General features: G+C 42.9%; 1 protein-coding gene and 1 long non-coding RNA gene across 48 annotated transcripts in view; one reads left to right on the plus strand and one right to left on the minus strand.

The window, feature by feature from the left end:
* Window positions 1-12922, plus strand: part of MARK3 (microtubule affinity regulating kinase 3) — a 119003-nt gene that overhangs the window by 36882 nt on the left and 69199 nt on the right. For 43 of the 47 annotated variants that reach the window (XM_077941936.1, XM_077941940.1, XM_077941943.1 and 40 more), the window contains one exon: window positions 1974-2027. The exons of 3 other annotated variants lie outside the window; for them this stretch is intronic. Coding sequence is in view for 34 of the 44 variants with exons in the window: in XM_015144541.3 (XP_015000027.1) it covers window positions 1974-2027 (54 nt within the window). In the remaining 10 variants the exon portion in view is untranslated. Of the gene's footprint in view, window positions 1-1973; window positions 2028-2954; window positions 3278-12922 lie in introns of all 47 variants that reach the window. One more of the 47 variants, XM_077941934.1, reaches the window with a different exon arrangement.
* On the minus strand, window positions 9301-11090 carry LOC144330436 (uncharacterized). Its single transcript, XR_013396616.1, has 2 exons — window positions 10955-11090; window positions 9301-9778 (listed from the first exon to the last, which is right to left on the minus strand). It is a non-coding gene; the product is annotated as an uncharacterized LOC144330436 (long non-coding RNA).

The following is a 12922-nucleotide window of genomic DNA, read 5'->3' on the forward strand; positions in this document are numbered from 1 at the left end:
CAACATGGTGAAACCCTGTCTCTACTGAAAATACAAAATTAGCCGGGCGTGGTGGTGCGCACTTGTAATCCCAGCTACTCCAGAGGCTGAGGCAGGAGAAACTATTAAAACTTGGGAGACGGAGGTTGCAGTGAGCGGAGATCATGCCACTGCTCTCCAGCCTGGGCAACAGAGGGAGACTGTCTCAAAAAAACAAAAACAGAGGCCGGGCGCGGTGGCTCAAGCCTGTAATCCCGGCACTTTGGGAGGCCGAGACGGGCAGATCACAAGGTCAGGAGATCGAGACCATCCTGGCTAACATGGTGAAACCCCGTCTCTACTAAAAAAAAAATACAAAAAACTAGCCGGGCGCGGTGGCGGTCGCCTGTAGTCCCAGCTGCTCGGGAGGCTGAGGCAGGAGAATGGCTTAAACCCGGGAGGCGGAGCTTGCAGTGAGCTGAGATCCGGCCACTGCACTCCAGCCTGGGCGACAGAGTGGGACTCCGTCTCAAAAAAAAAAAAAAAAAAAAAAAGGCCGGGCACGTAATCCCAGCACTTTGGGAGGCCGAGACGGGCGGATCACGAGGTCAGGAGATCGAGACCATCCTGGCTAACACGGTGAAACCCCGTCTCTACTAAGAAATACAAAAAAAAATAAGCCGGGCGAGGTGGCAGGCGCCTGTAGTCCCAGCTGCTCGGGAGGCTGAGGCAGGAGAATTGCGCGAACCCGGGAGGCGGAGATCTGGCCACTGCACTCCAGCCTGGGCGACAGAGCCAGACTCCGTCTCAAAAAAAAAAAAAAAAAAAAAAGTAAATCAAAACCAAAGAATGGCTGCTCTATAGAGCAGCAGTATCAGCTGCTTGACTGAGTCTACTTTTAGGTATTTCTTGATTATATGCTAAACAAAGGGTGGATTATTCATGAGCTTTCTGGGAAAAGGGCAGAGATTTCCTGGAACTGAAGCTCCCTCCCCTTTTAGGGAACTGTTTAGGTAACTTCCCACAGTTGCCTTGGCATTTGTAAACTGTCGTGGTGGTGGTGGGAGTGTCTTTTAGCATGCTGATGCATTATAATTAGTGTATAATGAGGAGTGAGGACGACCAGAGGTCACTTTCATCGCCATCTTGGTTTTGGTGGGTTTTGGCCTGCTTCTTTCTTTACTGCATCCTGTTCTATCAGCAGAGTCTTTGTGACCTGTATCTTGTGCCAAGCTTCTCCTATCTCACCCTGTGAGTAAGAATGCCTAACCTCCTGGGAGTGCAGCCCAGTAGGTCTCAGACTTATTTTACCCAGCCCCTTTTCAAGATGGAGTTGCTCTGGGTCAAACACTTCTGACATACTTCCCCCTCTCCCTTAATCCTTAAGAATTGTAGAGGGGGCCGGGCGCGGTGGCTCAAGCCTGTAATCCCAGCACTTTGGGAGGCTGAGACAGGCGGATCACGAGGTCAGGAGATGGAGACCATCCTGGCTAACACAGTGAAACTCTGTCTCTACTAAAAAATACAAAAAACTAGCCAGGCGAGGTGGCGGGCTCCTGTAATCCCAGCTACTCGGGAGGCTGAGGCAGGAGAATGGCGTAAACCCGGGAGGCGGAGCTTGCAGTGAGCTGAGATCCGGCCACTGCACTCCAGCCTGGGCTACAGAGCGAGACTCCGTCTCAAAAAAAAAAAAAAAGAATTGTAGACAGACAAAGGTCAATTATCTGTAACTTCAAGCCAAATATGGGTGATGATATTCCTGCCTATTAGGGTCTCTTGTATTTAGGGTAGAGAGAAGTTTAGTGAGAAAGCATTGGTATGGAAGCCCTTATTTTCAGTTACACAATTTTATAAAGTTACAATTACAAAGTTAAATTGCTTTTTGTAACCAGCTGAGTTTTAGGTTTTGAGGTTTGCTGCTTGCTTGCTTGCTTCTTAATGCCATATATCTTGGCATTTATCAGTCCATAATTACTACATTCTTAAAATCCATAAATATTTTTTATTCTTTCTAGGTTGCAATAAAAATAATTGACAAAACTCAGTTGAATCCAACAAGTCTACAAAAGGTAAGATTGGTTCAATATCCAGTACTTTTTAAACGATTGTCAGTGCTAATTGCCATCTAATTTGTCCCTTAAATACCTCAACTGTTGTTTTTATTTTATGTTTAATGCCATAAAGCTTCCTATTCCTCAAATGAATGCAAGTTAATCTAGTATATCATAAAAAATTGTTGGGTTATTTTCGGTTGGAGATTATTTTTAAATGTTCTTAACAGCACAAACTAAAGGCTGTGCTTTTTTTTGTACTTTTTAATTGATATAGTTGTGCACGGCTATACTTTTTATTGAATACTCTTAATATTGACTAGAGTTTTTTAAAAATAATACAGTACAAAAATATTTTCATGTAATTGATATTGTGCAAATTTGTACCTTTCTTATAGCTAATACTGAAAATTTTAAAGTGAACACTTGGCTTCCTTAAACCATTGAACACCACATCTGATTAAGGAGTGATGATTAATATAAAAGGGAAGTGTTAAAGTAAAACTGAAAGTAGAAAAGCATGTTCATAAAGCAGTATTGCCATTGGTATCATTTAACATAGATCAGGTCTTTGCCCTAGTGCCTTTTAGAATCACCTGGGCAGATTTTTGAAAGTCCTAACACTTACATAATAATGCCTAAGCAATTAGGTTGGGCCCAGACATAGGTATTTCACTCACTAGTAGGACATCAGCAAATAATTAATGATCTTCATAATAAAATTTTTCTAGTTCTTTTTAACTTTGCAAAGTCTTTTTACATACATCATTTGATTTCTAGATTTGACCTATAGTAGTTGAGGGGTACAGAGACCATGAACTGGGAACAGGAAGTACTGAATTTAAGTCCTGGCTCTGCCATTTAGCCAAATGTCTGACCTTGAACAAGGCACTTAACTTTTCTGGACCTTGGGTTTCTCATCTTTTTTTTTTTTTTTTTTTTGAGACGGAGTCTCACTGTGTCTCCCAGGCTGGAGTGCAGTGGCGTGATCTCGGCTCACTGCAAGCTCCGCCTCCCGGGTTCACGCCATTCTCCCGCCTCAGCCTCCCAAGTAGCTGAGACTACAGGCGCCCGCCACCACGCCCGGCTAGTTTTTTGTATTTTTAGTAGAGACGGGGTTTCACCATGTTAGCCAGGATAGTCTCGATCTCCTGACCTCGTGATCCACCCGCCTCGGCCTCCCAAAGTGCTGGGATTACAGGCTTGAGCCACCGCGCCCGGCCGGGTTTCTCATCTTTAAAGGGAGATAATTTCATCTTATGATGGATGTGAGTATTAATAAAATAATGCATATAAAAGGGCTTTGTAAACTGCATAGCACTGTACAGTTGTGCAATATTTTGATAAGTGCAATGCTCTATATACATTTCTAATGTATTCCTCATGGTTATTTATATCCTGGTAATTTTGAAGCCCTGTCCCTGTTATGTGTGTGGGAGGTGGGTAGGGAGATAGACTTTCTCTGCACTAAAAATGTTATTTCAACAAGTGGTTCTTTGTGATCTGCAACCCATAATGGGCCTTAAGGCTTCTCAAGGTGGACGTGAAACATCTAAAAATTCCAGTCCTTTGTCCTGAAGAGTAAATTTTATCTATTTCCTTAAACTTTCATATCTTCAGCTATCTAAGGATTTGGTACTAATAAATACACTAGGGGTTACTACAATTTGATATTCAGAACTAAAATTAACATACAAGGATGTTCACTGAGGGCTCTAATCGAGTATTCTATGATGTTACGTACCTTCCACTATTCATGTGTACCTGGATATAATTGTAATCCTAACAGTTTTCCAGGAAAAATTTTTACTATGGTGTTGTATCGAGTTGGCTGTGGGTTTTCCTTCTTGTTTGCTTGCTTCCTTTATTCTTTTTTTATTTCCTTTTTTTGGTCATGATTTTGCATTGCTGCTCTTCTTTTATTATTTGTCACATCATTATCAGTTTAGTGCATGGTAGTTTGTCTGGTTAGCCCACTAGTGTGATTATGCATATTTGTATCTGAATTAATTTTGGCTTATAATAATAATTAAAACTTTAAGATTTGTTTTTAGTATCATTCAAGTATGAACCATTCACAGAAGACTTACTCTAAAGCCAGCTGTATCCCAAGTTAAATAACTTGATAAGTATAATATTTTCAGTTTATAGGGCATTGTTTAAAATTGTGTATATAACTTCATATGCTTATAAAGTAAATTAGAAGCATTTTATATACATTTGTTTCCAGTTCTTTTTCACCAAGTATGTTACCGCCAGCACCTGCCCCCTTTTTTCTCCCCCACCAATTTTGCAACAATGTAGAGTGTACCAGGCAACTTTGTCAGCCCTCTTTGGAATAGTCATTCTTGCAGACTTTTTCCTTCTCAGCACCATTCCTAGTTGTATTACACTTGCTTCAGGAACAGCTCTCTTAGTGATTTAAAGCCGTGGAGCATGCCCTAGCAGCTAACATTCATTGTAAGGAACATTCCGCCATCAGCAGTATGCAATCTGTTTTTACCACCACTACTGAAAAAGGTGGACTGGCTCATTCAGGCAGTGTTTGAACACGTGTGTTAAAATATCAGTTTCATTGCAGGCCAGGCGCGGTGGCTCACGCCTGTAATCCCAGCGCTTTGGGAGGCCAAGGCGGGCGGATCACGAGGTCAGGAGATCGAGACCATCCTAACTAACACGGTGAAACCCTGTCTCTACTAAAAATATAAAAAATTAGCCGGGCGTGATGGCGGGTGCCTGTAGTCCCAGCTGCTCCAGAGGCTGAGGCAGGAGAATGGCATGAACCCAGGAGGCGGAGATTGCAGTGAGCTGAGCACTGCGCTCCAGCCTGGGCGACAGAGCGAGACTAGTCTCCAAAAAACAAAAAACAACAACAACAAAAAAAAAATATCGGTTTCATGATATTCAGGCTTGCACACTGGGTCATGAACATTTACTAAATGCACATATAAGTAAGCGTGAGTTGACTATGTTTGCAAATTGATATTATTTTCACAGATAAGTCTCTTCATTTTTCCTTTGTATTTTTCCAGCCATTGAATTAATAAACGTTAGATTCTGGTGAGAGATTTATTTTTCTCCATTGTTTTTGTACTTTTTTTTAAAGAGATGGGTCTCGCTCTGTTGCCCAGGCTGGCCTTGAACTCCTGGGCTTGAGCAGTCCTTCCACTTCAGCCTCCCAAGTAGCTGGGTCTACAAACGCACACCACAGCAGCTGACTATATACCTTTGAATGTCTCACTACTATATCTGGAATACTATTCTATTCTTAAACATCTTTTAGGTCAGTTTTTTGTTTGTTTTTGGTTTTTTGAGATGGAGTCTTGCTCTGTCGCCCGGGCTGGAGTGCAATAGCGGGATCTGAGTTGGCTGCAGTCTCCGCCTCTTGGGTTCAAGCAATTCTTCTCCCTCAGCTTCCTGAGTGGCTAGGACTACAGGCTCCTGCCACTACACCTGGCTAATTTTTGTATTTTTAGTAGAGATGGGGGTTTTGCCATGTTAGCCAGGCTGGTCTGGTCTCAAACTCCTGACCTCAGGTGATCCACCTGCCTCAGCCTCCACTTGCTAGGAGTACGCATGTGAGCCACCATGCCCAGGCCAAGGTGGGTGGATCACTTGAGGTCAGGAGTTGAGACCAGCCTGGTCAACATGGTGAAACCTCGTCTCTACTAAAAATACAAAAATTAGTTGGGCGTGGTGGCACACGCCTATAATCCCAGCTTCTCAGGAGGCTGAGGCAGGAGAATTGCTTGAACCCAGGAGGCAACAGAGCAAGATGTTGTCTCAAAACAACAACAAGAAGAAATTTGTAACATGTAATGAAATAATTGATTTTTTAAATGTATTTATGATAGCTGGTTAGTTAGCCAACCTTGAGCACGTTCAGGGATGGAGACACACTCCTTCCCGTAGCATCTTGTTTCAGTGTTCAGTGGCTTTGTTATTAGAGCCTTTTCCCCTTCAGACTAGCATCTGTCTTCTAGAAACTTCTACAACACTGTTTACTGTTTTGTCATATGGAGTTATAGTCACTCCAAACATAACCAGCCCTTAGAAGTTGCTATTTTGGGTCTTGTTGATTTTCTCTTCTGCAGAGTAAATCCCCTCAGCCTCATTGGGTACTCCCACAGGCGTTTCGCTCAACAGAAGCCTACTTTATTCCATTCTTGGAATTGGTTTTTTTTTTTCTCCTGCCTGAATTTGTTTGATTCCTGCTAAAATTCATTTAATTGATTTTCTGCCTTAATTCTAGTCTTTTGGGGGATTTTGGAATAATGGGTCATTTGTATTAGCTGCTATGTAAATTGGATATGGATGTCTCCATCCAATTAAAATATTAAACAAGGCAAGAACAAGACTTTTCAATGGAGAATTCATCGAAGTTGATACTGTTGACCCAGTAGTAAAGCATTTTTTGAGTAAGATTTAACCACCATTCTTAAATCTAGACTTAGTAGGACAGAAAGGGAAATCCCTGTGTTTTTAAATTTTAATGAGATTTACAGAGGAAGAAAAAAAGGAACATTAAACACAAATATATGCAGAATACCCAGTAGGATTTATTAAAGCATTATTGACTATAGATTTCATCAGGGTCTTTGTGGGGAAATCCTGCTGATACCCGCCTCAGCCTCCTTCCCTCCCTTCCTTCCATTGGCCTTATCATGATTCTAAAATAGAGCAACACTGCATTCCATGAAATAGAGTAAGTGCTCCTATGAGCTGAGCAGAAGCTGGCTTTAGAGACAGGCAAAGGCTGAAGAAGGCTGAGGCAGGCCAGGCACAATGGCTCACTCCTGTAATCCCAGCACTTTGGGAGCCTGAGGCGAGAGGATCACTTGAGCTCAGGAATTTGAGATCAGCCTAGGCAGCATAGAGAGACCCGTCTCTACCAAATAAAAATTAAATAAATTAACCAGGTGTAGTGGTGTGTATCTGTAGTCCCAATTACTCAGGAGGCTGAGATGGGAGGACCACTTGAGCCTAGAAGTTGAAGGCTGCAGTGAGCTATGATGGTGCCCCTGCATTCCAGCCTGGGCAACAGAGCAAGACCCTGCCTGTCTCAAAAAAAAGTTGAAGCAAAGAACAAATCGTGTACTGGTCTTTTCAGAGTTCCTTTTCTTTGTAAGGCAGGGACAGGGAGACAGAACAACAGACCACAATAGACTACCCCACATAGAAAAGTAACTGATTAGTTAACATCAGGTTACTTCACACTACATTTTTTTGGTAAGGATTAAAGTAGTGGGAACTTTATTATTGTGCCAACTGAAGTTGGTTAGGTGGTTTTTTTGTTTTGTTTTTTGGGTTTTTTTTTTTTTTTGAGACAGAGTCTCGCCCTGTGGTCCAGGCTGGCGTGCAGTGGTGTGATCTCAGCTCACTGCAACCTCCGCCTCCTGGGTTCAAGCGATCCTCCTGCCTCAGCCCCCTGAGTAGCTGGGACTACAGGTGCATGCCACCATGCCTGGCTAATTTTTGTATTTTTAGTAGAGACAGGGTTTCACCATGTTGGCCAAGCTGGTCTCCAACTCCTGGCCTCAGGTGATCCACCCGCCTTGGCCTCCCAAAGTGCTGGGATTACCGGCCTGAGCCAGCGCGCCCAGCCAGGACAGTTTAAATCTTCAGTCGGGGGCTGGATGCGGTGGCACACGCCGGTAATCGCAGCACTTTGGGAGGCCAAGGCAGGTGGATCACCTGAGGCCAGGAGTTCGAGACCAGCCTGGCCAACATGGTGAAACTGCGTCTCTACCAAAAATACAAAATTTAGCTGAGCATGGTGACATAGCCTCAGCTACCCGGGAGACTGAGGCACGAGAATCACTTGAACCTGGGAGGCGGAGGTTGCAGTGAGCCGAGATCACACCACTGGACTCTAGCCTGGGCGACAGCTCGAGACTGTCTCAGAAAATAAGTAATAAACTGTGCTGTTTGGGAAATTAGCTGTTATCTCCTTCTGATTTCTAGGAAGGTCAGATAACTTAATTTAGGTTTGGGAATGTGGAACCTTAGCAGGGATTATTCCATTTTTAATTTTAACCTGGTTTCCTGGGGCCTAATGCAGGAACTTAGTCCCAAACAGTGGCTTCCTATAATTTTTATTTAACAATTCTTCCCTTTTGGTCAGGCTTTCACCTAGGTAAGAGTGTAACCAAAACCTAGGATATCCCTGCTGTTCTCAGTTGCCATCATTTTGGGTTTCCTGTTTCAGCATGCCATTGATGGGGTGTTCTCATTATCATGTGTTTCTTTTGAGTTTTTGTTGTTTTAGCCAGAGAGAAACCATTTGACATCTGATAGGTGGCTACATGGAGACATTTAACACTTTCGGAGGATACAGCATGCCAGAGAGACTACCATTATGACTGTCATGAGGATCACACCAAGCATATAGAGTATGGTCCTTAGCCAGGGTTTTTATGAACCAAATCAACTACAATTGTATAGCCAAACAAGGAGTCTGCCAATTTTAACCAAGTGATCTGCTCTACCATACCCAAATCGCAACGAGAAGTGTCGAACTGCACAGATTCCTCCCTGTTTAAGAGGCAATCCAGCATTCCATGACCAGGCTAAGTATAAAGCAGGGAGTGCAAGTTACTCACAGAAGCTACTGACTGTGAAATTTTAGCTGCAGCATGATCCTGCCAAAGTGAAAGACGTGGGCATTAGTGAGGAAAAATTAAGAGGGGTAAAAGCCTTGTTGGGAAGTCTCATTGTTCTGACAGTCTTGGGAAAAGCTGTCCACAATGTGCAGTCCACAACTTCTCGTCCTGGTTTGCAGTTTGAATGTCTCTGGTTGTGGCATCTGGCATTCTGGTGAATTCTCTGGGTGGCCTACACATCAGGCATGAGACTCGAAATTTACATCAAGTTATCAGCTTTGGTTTATAGGGCTTCTGAAACTGAGCAGTTCATTCTTCACTGGCAAGTTGTAGCCAGATATTAAAGAAAACTAGAAGAATTCAGAATCCAGTTCAGTCAGGAATAATCTTATCAGGTCATTTCTGGAAGTCATTTCTGTGAATTAGTATTTTAGCAGCCTTTTTTGCTTCTAATTTCAAATGGGAAGGTATAGGGTTATTCATTGTGCCCCGCAAGCCTGGTCCACTCCGATACCCCTCAAGCACCAGACAGCTACCCAGGAAGAGGGAGGCTGTTTTCTTTTTAAAGCTAGTATTTGCTTTGGAGCCACTGTTAGTGCTTAGAGCTCTCTAGCAGTAGCAGTAGTGGCCTTTTTTGGCGTCCTAGGGAATCTTGGTCATGGGACATATCAGGGAACCTTATAATTTGAAAGCAAGGAGAACCAGTTCATCCTTTTCATGTGGTCTATCATGTAATTACTTTTACTGCTGCCACCACTGGGTTATTTTGGGCACTGTTGATTTGGTTTTCTTAAGCCAGTAGTTTTCAGCCCTTCTTGTGCATTAGAAACATTTGTGGAGTTTGTATTTCCTTCACAGTACTTTCCTCTCTAGAGGTCCTATCTTGGCGGATCTAGAGATGTGGCATTCCCAGTATACACTCTAGATGAGAATGGCTCCTAGTCTGCCTTCAGTTTCCCCCAAAGTTCTTAATTTCTCTCCTCTTCCAAAAGGTAACCTATTTTATTTATTTTTTATTGAGTGAGTGATTGATTGATGGGGTCTTATCCTGTTGCCCAGGCTGAAATGTAGCAGCAAGACCAGAGCTCACTGCAGCCTCGAATTCCTAGGCTCAAGTATCTTTCCACCTCAGGCTCCTGAGGTAGCTGGGACTACAGGTGCGCACCACTACACCCAACTAAAGTAACCTATTTTACTTATTTATGAGACGAGCCTCCCTCTGTCGGCCAGGCTGGTGTGCAGTTGTGCCATCTCAGCTCACTGCAACCTCTGCCTCCCGAGTTCAAGTGATTCTTCTGCCTCAGCCTCCCGAGTAGCTGGGATTACAGGTGCCCGCTGCCACACCCAGCTGATTTTTGTATTTTTAATAGAGACGAGGTTTTACCATGTTGGCCAGGCTGGTCTCGAACTCCTGACCTCAAGTGATCCACCCACTTGGGCCTTCCAAAGTGCTGAATTACAGGTGTGAGCCACTACGCCCGGCAAAGTAACCTATTTTAAAGACGATCCCTTCCCCAAATATTCTAAGTTTCATAGACAGCTGCCACTGCCACTGCTGAGTATTTTCTCGCTCTCTGGAACTCTTCCTAGGAATGCCTTAGTGGCCAGTTCCTGGCCTCCTTTCTCTGTTGGGTGAAGCACAAGTTATTTTGGAAATCCTTTTCGTTTAACAACTTTTTTCATCTTTTTCTTTTCTTTTTTTTAACTACCTTTCTCTTTCATTTTCTTATATTGACTTTTTAGGCCTTTAACAAAAGTAGTAACCACTGTAAAAATAGTTGTTACAGTCTTGCTTGTTATTTATAATCAAGTGTCTACATTCAGATCAGTGTCATAAATCTGATAAATTAATACAAATAGGGGATGGCAAATGAATCCAAGACAGGCAGTTCTTATGTTGATTAATTGATTGATTTGATTGATTGAGACACGGTCTTACTTTGTAGTCCAAGGTGAAGTGCAGTGTTGTGATCATAGCTCACTGCAGCCTGGAACTTCTGGGCTCAAGCAGTCCTCCCTCTTGGCCTCCTAAAGCCCTGGGATTATAGGCATGAGTCACTGCCCCCAGCCTGATTATACATATTTAAAATATTAAGAATAAACCAAGCACGGTGGCTCACACCTGTAATCCCAGCACTTTGGGAGGCCGAGGTGGATGGATCACCTGAGGTCAGGAATTCGAGACCACTCTCATGAACATGGTGAAACTCAGTCTCTACTAAAAATACAAAAAAACTAGCCAGGCGTCATGGCGCATGCCTGTAATCCCAGCTACTTGGGAAGCTAAGGCAGGAGAATCACTTGAACCCGGGAGGTGGAAGTTGCAGTGAGCCAAGATGGCACCACTGCACTCCAGCCTGGGCAACAAGAGAGAAACTCTGTCTCCAAAAAAAAAAAATTGAGAATAAAAATGTATATATGTTTGTTTATTTTTAGATTTCAAAAGAGATAGAAGAAATTTAAAAAAAAAAAAAAAAGGCTTTCAGTATTGTTGCTTCTTTATTTAAATTTCTTGCCAGACTTTTGTTTTGGCAAGAAATAATACAGCTTGATATTTAGAATACATTATAAACTGAGAATAGTAGAGTGTATTTTAGAGATTGATTGTTTGTTTTTAGAATCGAGGTCTCACTATCTTGCCCAAGCTGGTCTCAGACTCCTGGGTTCAAGCATCCTCCTTCGAGGATTCCAACCTGCCTTCCAGGGAGCTGGGATTACAGGCACACACCACCATACCCAGCTAAAGTACGTTTTTCATTGTGCCAATGATTCATTATGCTATTTTAGAAAACTCACCAAGAAACCAAGTATTTTAAGTGGGTTAAACTTACAGCATAGCCTGGACCCATTTGCAGAAAATATAAACTTGGGTACAAATTAGGCCTTTGTGAGAGAATTTAACAGTAACATCAGCCAGAATCACAATCACACGTCTGGAGTTTATTGTGTGCCAGCTGCTGTTCCGTGCACTCTGTATGTCAAGCATCCTTTCATTGTAGAGGTGACAGGTGTGTCAGGGAGGTCAAGTTACCTAGACTCAGTGAGTGGTACTGCTGGATTGGGATTAGGTAGTGTAGCTCCTGGAGTCAAATTCTACACACACTTTATCGTATATTATTTCATGTACTTTTCACAACAGTCCTGTGAAGTAGCTGTTTTCTTTTTTTCGTTTCTTCTTTTTTTTTTTTTTTTTTTGAGACAAGAGTTTTGCTCTTGTTGCCTAGGCTGGAGTGCATTGGCACCACCTCGGCTCACCACAACCTCCGCCTCCCTGATTCAAGTGATTCCCCTGCTTCAGCCTCCCGAGCAGCTGGGATTACAGGTGCCTGCTACCACACCCAGCTAATTTTTTTGTATTTTTACTAGAGACGTGGTTTCTCCATGTTGGTCAGGCTAGTCTGGAACTCCCGACCTCAGGTGATCCACCCTCCGCGGCCTCCCAAAGTGCTAGGATTACAGGTGTGAGCCACTGTGCCAGGCTGAAGTAGCTGTTTTCAAAATCTATCTTATACATAAGTAGGGTAAAGCTCTCTTAAGATTTTGTGGCTTGTTCGCTCATCTAGTGAATAAGGGACTGAACTAGCCTTAGAACCTAAATTTATAACATCAAATAGCTTTCTTTGCATAAGTTCCCTTGGAGCCAGTCATTCATAGTACTTTCCATATGGGAAGGTAACAAAGGAACATACGGAAATTCACCTTACATGTGGTAGATACCTAGTAAAATCTGATAAGTTAATTTTGTTAGTACCAAATTCATTTTAACACTAAATTAATTTTTCCTGATGTTGCTCTGATTCTAGGAATCTTGAGCACCAGAACCTTGAGTTTGGGAGATGGGAAAATTCTTAGTTTGTCTTTGAAATATTTGATCATAAAAACCACATTGTTGGCTGGGCATGGTGGCTCAAGCCTGTAATCCCAGCACTTTGGGTGGCCAAGGCAGGCAGATTGCTGAGCTCAGGAGTTCAAGACCAGCCTGGGCAACATGGCAAAACCCTCTCTCTACATACAGAAGTTAGCCAGGTGTGGTGGTGCACACCTCTAGTCCTAGCTACTTGGGGGGCTGAGGCTGGATGATTGCTTGAGCCGGAGAGGGCGAGGCTGCAGTGAACCATGTTCATGCCACTGCACTGCGGCTTGAGTGACAGAGCAAGACTCCATCTCTTAAAACACACACACACACACACATTGTTGCTACTCTTATTTTACATTTTTAGAAAACTGCTTTGTTGTATTACTCAGCTAAAACTAAGCAATTTTTTGAAATTTAGTTTTTAATTTTTATTAAATACTGACTACATACAAAAG

This window comes from Macaca mulatta, chromosome 7 (assembly GCF_049350105.2).
Source record: "Macaca mulatta isolate MMU2019108-1 chromosome 7, T2T-MMU8v2.0, whole genome shotgun sequence".
Taxonomy (NCBI): Eukaryota; Metazoa; Chordata; class Mammalia; order Primates; family Cercopithecidae; genus Macaca; species Macaca mulatta.